The sequence below is a fragment of the Tachypleus tridentatus genome, chromosome 3, assembly GCF_004210375.1.
Source record: "Tachypleus tridentatus isolate NWPU-2018 chromosome 3, ASM421037v1, whole genome shotgun sequence".
In the NCBI taxonomy this organism is placed as follows: Eukaryota; Metazoa; Arthropoda; class Merostomata; order Xiphosura; family Limulidae; genus Tachypleus; species Tachypleus tridentatus.
The window spans coordinates 26,606,369-26,619,648 of record NC_134827.1 but is presented as its reverse complement, the minus strand read 5'-3'; the positions used below and the strand labels follow the sequence as shown (position 1 = coordinate 26,619,648).

Sequence of the window (13,280 nt, the reverse complement as noted above, 5' to 3'; positions counted from 1 at the left end):
TATTGTTTCTTAACTTTATTAAAACAGATTTATTTCACTATGAAGTTATACACTAGTAAAATGTAATATAGTTATAAATGATTTGGAACATACTTATGGAACCTCACTATTAATGTGTGTTAACAATACTTATGGAACCTCACTATTAATGTGTGTTAACAATACTTATGGAACCTCACTATTAATGTGTGTGTTAAGAATACTTGAGTTTCAATCTTGTTGAGTGCCAGTGTTATTCTAAATTTTTCAATTTTGTTGTTATTTTGATATCTACAATTGTAACACAGCTAACTCCAAGCAAAGATAATATTCATATCTTTAACTTCGTGTACATATTTCTTTGGTGAGATATGTACACATTTTAGACACCTGGACACTAATTTACAGATTTTGTTTTTACATTAACCTTGTGAACAAAATCATTTACCTTCATTTCCATACTTTTCTTTACAATCGAGGTACTAGGCCAGGCTGATTGTATCTTCAAAATAATTTAGAATAAATATTGAGTGAAGAAAATAAATGGTTGAACATTTGAATTACATGTTTAAGAAATTCATTTCGTAATTTGTCCATTATTATTATTATTTTGTTTTAGAAAATTTCAAATATTGAAAGTCGAAATAAACTTCTTGTACATACAGATTTCTTCCTGAAAACAAATCCAACATTATACCATACACCTACATGCCATTCGGGGCTGGTCCCAGGAACTGTATAGGAATGCGATTCGCTCTAATGGAAATAAAATTATGTTTGGTCCACATCCTACGTCATTTGCGTTTTGTACCTTGTTCTGAAACTAAGGTAAAGACGAGTTTTCTTTATTTTACATAAAACGATCCTTTATTTTTGTACGTCGGGAAATTAAGAATGTAGCTATATGTAACTAAAAAGTATTTTCATTGATTTTGTTGAGCCATATGGTTTATGAACACTACTACTGTAGTAACTAAATTTGATGTTTTATACAGGTACCTTATATCAATATAACACACAATTACTTTAGTTACTAAAAGTTGTTATTGTTCTTTACATATGCTTTGTATCAATTTAGAACACTCAGTGATTAAATGTTGTTTGTTTATTATAAAGAATAAAATTCGATTTAAAGTACTATTACTTTAGTGATTAAAAGTTTTATTTAGAAATAAATATTTTTACGCATTGTGTTTTATTTTGAGTCTTTGGGTTTGATAGTTTATTTAGAAAGATATCGAGATGTTGGCTCATAATAATAACATATTCAAACTTGATTACTTACAGTTTAACTTAGCTTCATAACTTAAAACCACCTAGCACTAGTTGATAATCCTACAACTTCGAAAATTAACAGTTTTTACAGCATTATTCTGTTTCCGGTGTAGTTTATTCGGATTACGATTGACAGTAAATTGTCACAATCCAGAAAATCCTTTAGATACACCAAATCTTGATTATTCCTATATTTATTATGTGTTAATTTGTTGTTTTTCTTGGATTTCTACAAGTGATCTTACTTAAAGTAGCATCATAAATGTTAAATTTACTTTAAATACTATTATCATGACGGATATTGACCCAAGGCCTAACGTATTATCATAATAGATATTGACCCAAGTCCTAACGTATTACCATAATAGATATTGACCCAAGTCCTAACGTATTATCAAAGTACTTTATATATTCTTACAGCCTGTGTCCCGACTTCTTTTTTATGGTTTCAGGACCTGTAAATCCTTAATAATTTCAGGTTTTGTAAGATCTTTCATCAAGTTGTTTCATCTAAATTCGTCCATTCACGGTGAACTTTGTAGAGAGTGCAAGTTGCATTTCTTTTTTAACTGATTGGTGTATTCTGTGTGGGACTAGTTTGATCTGTATTGCTTCTGGGGTTGCGTGGACATGTTCTGTGAGTAGAATTAATTGGTTTCTACTTTCTGTGAGATTACTTGGGTGTGTACTTTGTATTGACCTACTGACGTTGGTTCCCTCTATTGGATTATTTGTGTCTGTACTCGATATTGGGCTATTTGGGTCTATACACTGTATGGGGCTATTTTGGAATATACTTTGTATATGCATAGGACATATTTGATCTGCAGTTTTAATGTGATAGCTTGAATATATACTGTATATGGAGCTTTGATTTATGGCATTACATGGATCTGTACTCAGTATGAGACTGCTTTGATCTCTGTTCTTTGTGGGTCTGCGTACAACCATCATTCTCAGGAAAACCATTGAAATTATTCTGTGATACATTGAGATCTTTATTTTGCAGAATATATGCTATGAGTAAATAAATGTTCATATGCTGTAGCTCTTTAGTATATGTTGTAAATAAAATTATGTGAGTGTTTTAGCTACACCGTATATATAATATATATCAATATTTGAAATAATGCTTGATTAACTGATGAATTATGAAAACTCTCGATTGTTTTCCAGTTGTTTTATAAGTTATTTTTTATACAGAGATTTCAAATTAAATATTTGTATCCTCCAGGTTCCTTTAAAGTTTCTTCCATCAGTATTAATAATCCAAGTCTCTGACGTCACTCTGAAGGTTGAAAGTAGAAACGGACATTCACATTAAAAGATAGAACCTGACCATCCAATAAGAACAACGTGTTTTATATTTCAGGCTCTTAGCTGTTGATTGGCAGTGAGGATCTTGTTATGTTAGTTACAACCAATAGAAATATTTCTGAAAGGGACACTTCTAGCTTCTGTTTTTTAATATAAATGATTGTTATTTTTGGTTGCCAGTGTGGTTAGGCACAATATTTTATGTAATTCAGTATATTACTATATGATATATATAAATATATATATATATATATATTAAGGATGACACCATACCTAAAACAGTCACGTTTGTAGTTGTGCTTTGACGGAACTTTTTATGGTATTTCATTGATTAAAAACATTTTTAGGGAGTGATATTGAAAGTGTTGTTTAAAAACGGTAACATCACGTTAGATAATTAATATCACTTTAGTTCTTGAAGGTAACGAATGTTTGTTTTGTATTACACAATTATCAATGTCATCGGTTGTTTCTATATTATCATTTATATTGATATTATTGGTTAAAATGTTTAACATAGCGAATTTTATTATTTTTTCGCTATACTTTTATTATAATGATTATTTTTCACTGTTAGCTTACGGTGTGTGGATTTAGAACTAACCTAAAAATACTTCAAACTAAGAAGTATATCCACTTTACATTTACAATACAAATAATAGTCTATAATTATAGCATGTATTTAATTTACACCCACTAGTCAAATGATACACCAGAATTTGTTTTCTATATGTAGACAAAATAATCTAAGATAGAAATTAGTAATTAAATAGTATAAGAATTCTAACAAAAAAGATGACCAATGTGTTACATACATCAGTGAGCAAAATACAAAACATTTTTTGTCAATGTAAATTTGTAGAGTGTTAATAAATTGATTTCTATTAGCATACACTGGAACCATATGTTAACTTCTTTCTATATAGTTAAAACACAGCACGAGTGCCAGGACATTTATTTCAGACCCTATGTTTCATCAGCATGTTCATTTAAACAGACTTCTTGTGACCTGACCTGGTAAACATACATGGGAATTTTAAAGAATGATAAAAACATTCAAACTGGTTCATTCAGTTGTCAACAGAGGTCAGTGCAGTGGTTCAGGAGGGTTGAAATTCATTCTACGTAATAGCAGGGACGAATTAGCATCATGAAATGTTCATAATGAAGAACTGTTTTCTTGTACTTACATTCCTATACAGTACTGTACTATGGGAAGGTAAGAACTCATACGGGTAATGAATACTCTCTGTCGAGATGACCTTGTGTTTATATACATAGTGATTAATGAATACTCTCTGTCGAGATGACCTTGTGTTTATATACATAGTGATTAATGAATACTCTCTGTCGAGATGACCTTGTGTTTATATACATAGTGATTAATGAATACTCTCTGTCGAGATGACCTTGTGTTTATATACATAGTGATTAATGAATACTCTCTGTCGAGATGACCTTGTGTTTATATACATAGTGATTAATGAATACTCTCTGTCGAGATGACCTTGTGTTTATATACATAGTGATTAATGAATACTCTCTGTCGAGATGACCTTGTGTTTATATACATAGTGATTAATGAATACTCTCTGTCGAGATGACCTTGTGTTTATATACATAGTGATTAATGAATACTCTCTGTCGAGATGACCTTGTGTATATATACATAGTGATTAATGAATACTCTCTGTCGAGATGACCTTGTGTTTATATACATAGTGATTAATGAATATTCTCTGTCGAGATGACTTTGTGTTTCTGTACATAGTGATTAATGAATACTCTCTGTCGAGATGACTTTGTGTTTATATACATAGTGATTAATGAATACTCTCTGTCGAGATGACCTTGTGTTTATATACATAGTGATTAATGAATACTCTCTGTCGAGATGACTTTGTGTTTATATACATAGTGATTAATGAATACTCTCTGTCGAGATGACCTTGTGTTTATATACATAGTGATTAATGAATACTCTCTGTCGAGATGACCTTGTGTTTATATACATAGTGATTAATGAATACTCTCTGTCGAGATGACCTTGTGTTTATATACATAGTGATTAATGAATACTCTCTGTCGAGATGACTTTGTGTTTATATACATAGTGATTAATAAATACTCTCTGTCGAGATGACCTTGTGTTTATGTACATAGTGATTAATGAATACTCTCTGTCGAGATGACCTTGTGTTTATATACATAGTGATTAATGAATACTCTCTGTCGAGATGACCTTGTGTTTATATACATAGTGATTAATGAATACTCTCTGTCGAGATGACCTTGTGTTTATATACATAGTGATTAATGAATACTCTCTGTCCAAATGACCTTGTGTTTACATACATAGTGATTAACTTTCTTAGTTTTGATTCAGCTTCAGTCTAATCACAATTACCACATACACAGATCATTCACCATCTCCTACAAAAAATTCTTCTGTACTTCCCTTTCTTTACACATGACAGTCATGTTGAATAAATAAACTGTCATTTTGTTACTTCATATTAACCGTTCGTGTAATTTTCAGCCACTTAAAATTTAAAATCACTGTCCGAGTTTCTTACAGCGTTTGTTTTAGTTCTAAAAGCAGTCGCAAAGATGAATGCTCCAAAATAACAGGATAAATAAGAAATCACAAAGAAACTTTAGCTGTTTGTGAAGGTCAACTTTTTAAGGCATATAAATTTATATTGTTATACAAAGAATATAATAAGCTATTAAAGCTGTTTTTACCTATGAAATTACCTTTTGCTGCCCGTGAGATCCGTATATTACGTCATATTGAGTAATGTCTGTTGGTGTTGTTCTATTTGAGCTTTTGTTTTAAAGAACTGAATAAAACAACTGAGTGAGATTACACGTTTGGAATTTAATATTCGAGCAACTGAGTAAGATCACACGTTTGGAATTTAATATTCGAGGACTGTTCGAAAGAAAACGTGACCTACAAAAAGATACCAGTTCAACAATGATTTATTTTTCAACGTAACCTCCTGGTGAGTCTACAGACTTGTACCAACAATACTTTAATGTTTGTTCACCACGCTTCTTTGTTGAATGTGTTGTATCGACATTTCATAATGCTGTCTCAACGTCTTTGTGAATTTCCTTAGTGAATTTATATTCACTCACAAGAAGTTTCACGGTTAATATTTATCAGAACAAAACTCAATTTACTTGTTTCTTTTACATCGAACCACAAACGTTTTGGACAACCATCGAAAAATCGAAACAGAACAGTTTGTTTGTTTTTTTAATTTCGCCCAAAGCTTCACGAGGGCTATCTGTCCCTGGCTAGCCGTCCCTAATTTTGCAGTGTAGGACTAGAGGGAAGGCAGCTAGTCATCACCACCCACTCTTGGGCTACTTTTTTTTTACCAACGAATAGAGGGATTGATCATCACATTATAACGCCCCACGTCTGAAAAGGCGATCATGTTTGGCGCGACGGGGATGCAAACCCGCGACCCTCAGATTACGAGTCGCACGCCGGGCCATTATATCTTATTATCTAGCTATCTCACCAGGAACTATGGCTCTTTGGAATCAAAAGGAATTCCTACGGCTAAAACAAAATTTCCTTTGCAGAATTTATGGAAAGGGTACAAAATGTTAAGTAGAAACATGTGACAACAAATTGTATTTGGTTTATTTGTTGTAAAGTTGTACAATGAGAGTCTCTTGCAAGGACTAAAACCTTGTTCAAAAATGGCAACTTGTTAAATGTATTTTTGTTAAGGTTTATTTTTAAATTTGTCCGTAGGTAATTAAAACGTTGATGTTTCCAGTTTAAAATTGAAACCAGTATTTTATCGCTACATGCCATTGAGAGGCAACAATAGGTGTATGAAAATCCAAATTAACCAGCACCCTAGTATTAGTTTTATCTGTAAATGTTTAGTAACTTATCAAGTATACAAACCGTTACATAACTCTGCACTGCTATATTGATTAACGTTCTTGCACTAAAACACGCAAGACAACAAGGAGTGGCCATGGGTTACTTTATTTATATTTCGGGGAAACCTAATGGAGGCACAAAAGATAAGTCCTAAGAGTGGGATTTTAATGTCACTGAAGCCAAATATGGAATCGGATTTATTGTTTTTGGTTCTTTTGTACTACAGTGTTTACAATGGTAACGAACACTTAAAATTCCTTTCATAGGATAGAGATCGATAAAAAAAAACAAATTAAGCTTTTTGGTAAAGACATTTAGACAATTTCTATCGTAGGCGTCTCATGTTTGAAAATAAACTGTGACGTTTTAAAGGAGATTATTAATGGAGTAGATGTAACGTACTGGTTCGGTAGGAATTACAAGAACTATATTCTTTGTTGTAAATGTTATTTCTCTCGTTAGAATTAGTGGTTTTTTGACGGAACTAAAGTTTGTGTTTATATAACAACTGAAGTTCAGTTTTTTTGTCTTAATCTATTATCCTATATTTCACAATAAACTGACATATAACAACAAGAAAATATATTTTACTATAAGACAGACAAAATCGTTTTGATTGCTTGTTTCTATTTATGGTAAAGCTACACGATGGCTAGCTGCACAAGTCGTACCTAATTAGCAGTGTAAGGCTAGAGGGAAGGCAGCTAGTCATCACCACCCACCGCCATCTCTGAGGATCACGGGTTCGAATCCCCGCCGTACCAAACATGCTAGCTCTTTCAGCTGTGAGGGCGTTATATTGTTACGGTCAATCCCACTATTAGTTGGTAAAAGAGTAGCCGAAGAGTTGGAGGTCGGTGATGATGACCAGCTGCCTTCCCTCTAGCATTACACTGCTAAATTATGGACGGCTAGCGCAGATAGCCCTCATGTCAGTTCACGGGAAATGTAGGTCAAAGAATCAATAAACTATAAAAATAGGTAGATTATAGAAAATTGAATGTTAATTTTAAGTATTTAACATCACTGTTATGTTATCTCGTTATGATATTGGGAGAAGAATAGTTGTGTCAATTTGGTTTAAATAATATCCATTTTATATATAAATCCCGTTACTACCTCCCATTAAAAAAACACAAGTTACTAATCACTTTGGGCACGTTATAAGAGCAACTGTCAAACCCAACTATTTACTCTAACAAGGGTAGGCCTTCAGTTATCGATGCTGAATAGCTGTTTTACTTTTAGTCTCCGACTTAAAAGTTATGGATGAATTCAGGAGAGTAGTCTTGTGTTGTTTAGTGTTAATTATAAAATGTATGGTAAAATATTTACGTGAATACGTGCATATCTGAACTGAAGCAGAGGTTTCTAAACTGTGGACTGCATTCATAAATCTATGAAATTACTAATTACTGATAGAATACAATAAATACTGAAACACTATCAAACTAATATAGTGAAATATGTAAATCACAAATTAATAATTTTAATTAATATTAATTTCATCATGTAAATTTGTTGTGTGCTTGTCACCGTTGCCAGTTGATTTCTGTTTGGACTGACCAAATGAACTGGAAATATATAAATAAAATAAAGTTGGAGCCGGATCTTATTTAAAACAGACATTCATAAGATGGTTTCAACATAACAGTATCTTCCTTCACATTAAGCTCACCGCAAGTACAGCGGAAAGTCTACGGATTTACGATGTTAAAATCAAAGGTTATCAAACATAAGTTATATAGAAACTGTTTATTCACCTGTAAAGGTCGATGATCACCGCAACAGCACAAAGAAACCAAGGGAGGATGGATGGTAATGTAGGAAGATCCATAGTTAAACAACTTCCTAATCAACAACATAAAGAGCACACTGACGCATTAAAAAACCTTTGTACAAATATATTCTTAGATGTTACACGCTAGGATAAAAGGTCAAGGAAAAAACACAACGTCACAGAAGTGGTAATGTCACCCAAGCGCCTTTGAGCTCACTTATTACTGGCCTCTACACACCTTATTCTTAGTGATTTCGAAATAAGCGATAATAATTTTTACTTTTATGTAATAATTCCTCGTCAAAATAAACTGGAGGAGTCACCGATGAAACCCAAAAACATGATTAACAATAAAAGTATACATATATAATATATAATATATACAAAAGTATACATATATAATATATAATATATACAAAAGTATACATATATAATATATAATATATACAAAAGTATACATATATAATATATAATATATACAAAAGTATACATATATAATATATACAAATATATAAACTGAATGTTGGTTTGATTAGTTTTTAATTTTACTTAAACCACACGAGAGATATTTACTTTAGTTATCCTTAACTTAGTAGCAGTAGACTAGAGTGTAGGCATCTAGCAGCAAATACTTGAACGAATAGTGGAAGTGGCCATCACATTACAACATCCACACTAGTAAAACTGTGAACATTCACGATGACGGAGATTCGAACTTGTGACCTACAAGTTGCTAGTCGATCGTTCTTACAAACAAGCCACAGTAGGTCGCCTAATTTACTGTTTCTTTAAAGAACAAGTACATTATCACAATATGGAAATAAAACAGTTATATTAAAGGCTGTGCGTCAATATTTACTTTTATATAATTATACCATTATTACACATTCTCTTCCATAAACATTTACTATAATATTTCTCTTACTTACCATAAAATTTATTCTCGTATTGCTAAAGGTCTGTTTACTGATAAAAATGTATGTAAAAGGACTGAAATAGAAACTGAACAAAATCGATGCACTCATACAAGAAGACTTGTGAAAGCCCCACGAACACAAGGAAATGCGGAGTGGATGAAAATCATATGAAGAGTTATTATGAAGTAAAAAAATGTTTATTTATTCAACATGACAGGCATGTGTAAAGAAAGTGAAGTACAGTGGCTTTGTTTTTTTTTTACGAGATGGTGAATGATCTGTATGCTGTCATGTGAAAAAGTTAGGACACCCTATGAAAGCCTGTGTATTTTTGTAACATTTTTGTATATCATCAACATCATCTGCCACTCGATTCCTTAAGGAACATAGGGCCGCAATCACTGCGGTTTCCGTAACAGGCTGGTTTTTAAGTGAGTAGGTTGTTAGCCCACTGCACCTAGCCGTCCCTAATTTAGTAGTGTAAGACTAGAGGAAAGGCAGCTAGTCATCACCACCCACCGCCAACTCTTGGACTACTCTTTTACCAACGAATAGTGGGATTAACCGTCACATTATATCGCCCACACGGCTGGGAGGGCGAGCATGTTTGGCGCGACGCGGATACGAACCCGCGACCCTCAGATTACGAGTCGCATGCCTTAACTCGCTTGGCCATGCCGGGCCATATTTTTGTATATATAGATATTTAATCTCAATTTTAACAATACTGAGAGGTTTTAGGAATATAACTAAACAATTAAAACTGAAGAAAAGACTTTTCAAGATCTTCTGTAAATGTAATTCTACAAAAATGCATATTCTAACTGAGGAATAAGTTAGGACAACCCACATTTATTCCCACTTAAAATGGCTCAACTCACACACAGGTGTATTACACCAGGTGCACATGATTAGAAGATTGTTACTCAGAATTTGAAATGAGGTTTGCCCTAGTTAAACCTCAGATATTTAGTTTGATGTGCTCCTGACTGTTGAAGTGAGAGTGAGCACCATGGTGAGAGCAAAAGAGCTGTCTGAGGCCTTCAGAAAGAAAACTGTAGCAGCTTATAAGACTGGTGAGCGATTTAAAAAGATCCCAAAAGAATTTGAAATCATCCATTCCATTGTCCAGAAAATAGTCAACAAGTGGAGGGCTTTCAAAACAACTGCCAACATGCCCAAGTCTGGTCGTCCAAGCAAGTTCACCCCAAGAACAGACCCCAAGATGCTAAAACAGGTCTCCAAACACACTAATATGTCATCACGGGACCTGGGACCTACAGCAGGCTCTGGCTACTGTTGATGTGAAAGTACATGCCTCTACAATCAGAAAGAGACTGCACAAGTTTAACTTGCATGGGAGGTGTACAAGGAGGAAACCTTTGTTCTCTAAGAGAAACATCAAGGCCAGACTGATGTTTGCTAGAGAGAATGTAGACAAAGACCAGGACTTCTGGAATAATATTATTTGGACAGATGAGTTCAAAAATGAATTATTTGAACACCAGAATAGAGGGCGAGTTTGACGTAAACCAAATACAGCATTCCAGGAAAAAAACCTCGTATCAACTGTGAAGCATGGAGGTGGAAGTGTAATGGTTTGGGGCTGCTTTGCTGCAGTAGAACCTGGACAACTCACAATCATAGAATCCACCATGAATTCTACTGTGTATCAAAGGGTGCTTGAGGATCATGTGAGACCATCTGTACGAAAATTAAAGCTGAAGCGGAACTGGATCCTGCAACACGACAATGACCCAAAACATACCAGTAAATCCACAAGAACTGGCTGAAAACTAAAAAATGGAGAGCCCTGAAATGGCCGAGACAAAACCCAGATCTTGATTTCATTGAGATGCTGTGGGGTGACTTGGAATGGGCTGTACATGCAAGAAACCCCTCAAACATCTCACAGCTGAAAGAATTCAGCGTTGAGGAGTGGGGCAAACTTTCTTCAGACCGATGTCAGAGACCGGTAGATGGCTACAAGAAGCGTCTCACTGCAGTTATTTCAACCAAACGGTGTAACACTAGCTATTAGGGAGTAAGGTGTCCTAACTTTTTCTTCAGTTAGAATATGCATTTTTGTAGAATTATGTTTACAGAAGATCTTGAAAAGTCTTTTCTTCAGATTTAATTGTTTAGTTATATTCCTATAATATCTCAGTATTATTGAAATTGAGATTAAATATCTATATATCCAAAAATGTTACACAAATACACAGGCTTTCATAGGGTGTCCTCACTTTTTCACATGACTATAAGGGGTAATTCTCAGTATGCTGAAGCTGAATGGACACTAAGAAAGTTAATCACTATGTATATAAACATAAGGTCATCTCTTCAGAGAGTAATCATCAACCACATGAGTTCTTATCATCCCATAGCACAGTGCTGCATAGGAATGTTAGGACAAGAAAACAGTTCTTCGTTATTTATATTTCATGGTGCTATTTTTTCCATGCCATTACTTAAAATGAATTTCAACACTACTGTAACACTTCGCTGACCTCTGTTGATAACTGAACGAACCAGTCTGAATGTACTTGTCATTATTTAACATTCCCATGTACTTTTACCAAGGTCAGGTCAAAAGAGGTCTCCCAAAATAAACATGCTGATCAAACTTAAGAGTCCGAATTAAATATCATGCTATACCATAAACTGTTTTTAACTATATAGAAAGAAGCTAGAAAGAACAAGGAGCTAATACATATTGCCAGTATATGACGTAATAAAACGGTTTAATAACGCTCTACAAATTTACTTTCATAAAAAAAAATATTGTGAATTTTTCTCACAGTTTTATGTAAAACATTGGTCATGTTTTGGTCACAATGCTTATGAGTTGTACATAATTTTATTGAGCTAAGATAAACATCACGATCAAAGAAATAAACATTTTTAGTCTGAACAGTGTTTTATAGTTATGTTATTTCAGTTATTAATTTCTATCTTATTTTATTTTTCTCTGCATATAGAAAACAAATTCGGGTTTATTATTTGGTTAGTGCGTGAAAATTAAGAATACTTGTTATAATTATAGACTATTATTTGTATTGTAAATATAAAATGGATATGCTTCTCAGTTTGAAGTCATTTTGAAAAAGAGTTCTAATAATTTTCAGTCTGTATGAAAAGTTTCTCATTCATGGACACTATCAAAAGCCAGGTCCATTAAGAGCTTAACTACCAAACTTTTAGATAGTGTGAGAATGTCACACCTCAATCAGGTTAGATCCATGTTTTTTTTTATATTTTGATCTGTGTATATCATACTATAAAATGTTTAAATTCAGTCTATCTGATATTATTGATTTCTCTACTGATTTCATGATTATTTCTTATTTTTTATTTTTAGCTACAAAGCGCAAATTTAATCAACCATATTTGAATCAGACAGCATTGTTTATACAAGCTTTAAGATACTGGTAAATAATAGATTAATCGTCAAGAAGCATTAGAAATAAAGACTATTTGATTGCTGTAAATATTACATGTTCCTATACTGTCTATATTGGCTTCTGATCAGAGCACGCTACCTACTTCGACAAAGGTAAAACGTTAACCTGGAAAGAAAATAGTTAATTAAATATATATCTTTTACTATCTTACTTCTAAAGGATTTAGTCCATTACTTTATCAGTTTGGTACCATTAGATTTAACGATGTATCGTTCAGATGATTTAGGTTAGTCCTAAATCCATACACCGTAGGCTAACAATGCAAAATAATAACTATAATAAAAGTACAGCGAAAAGGTAATAAAATTCACTATGTTAAAAGTGTTAACCAATAGTATGAATAAAAATGATAATAAAGAAACAACTGTTTATACTGTATTTACGTACTAGAAAACAACCATCCGTTACCTTCAAAAACTAATGTAATGTTAATTATGCAACATGATGTTACCATGTGTGAAAAAAACTTAAAACACTCCTCCTTACAAATATTTCTAACCAATGAGAAACTACCTAAAAGTGTTTTTAATCAATAAAATACCATAAATCACTCCGCTAAGGCTCTACTACAAACGTTGGTGTTTATGTATGATGTCAAGTGATAAACCATCACCATAGTTTGACCAGAAGTTAAT

General features: G+C 33.0%; 2 protein-coding genes across 2 annotated transcripts in view; both read left to right on the top strand.

Moving 5' to 3' along the window:
• The window catches only part of LOC143247876 (cytochrome P450 3A8-like), a 47,131-nt gene extending 44,292 nt beyond the window's left edge, over positions 1–2,839 (top strand). Inside the window, exons 22-23 of the mRNA XM_076496433.1 lie at positions 645–807; positions 2,489–2,839. Coding sequence (XP_076352548.1) covers positions 645–807; positions 2,489–2,578 — 253 coding nt within the window. The 3' untranslated portion in view covers positions 2,579–2,839. The remainder of the gene's footprint in view (positions 1–644; positions 808–2,488) is intronic.
• Positions 1–13,280, top strand: part of LOC143246580 (cytochrome P450 3A6-like) — a 96,201-nt gene that overhangs the window by 48,779 nt on the left and 34,142 nt on the right. The window lies entirely within an intron of this gene.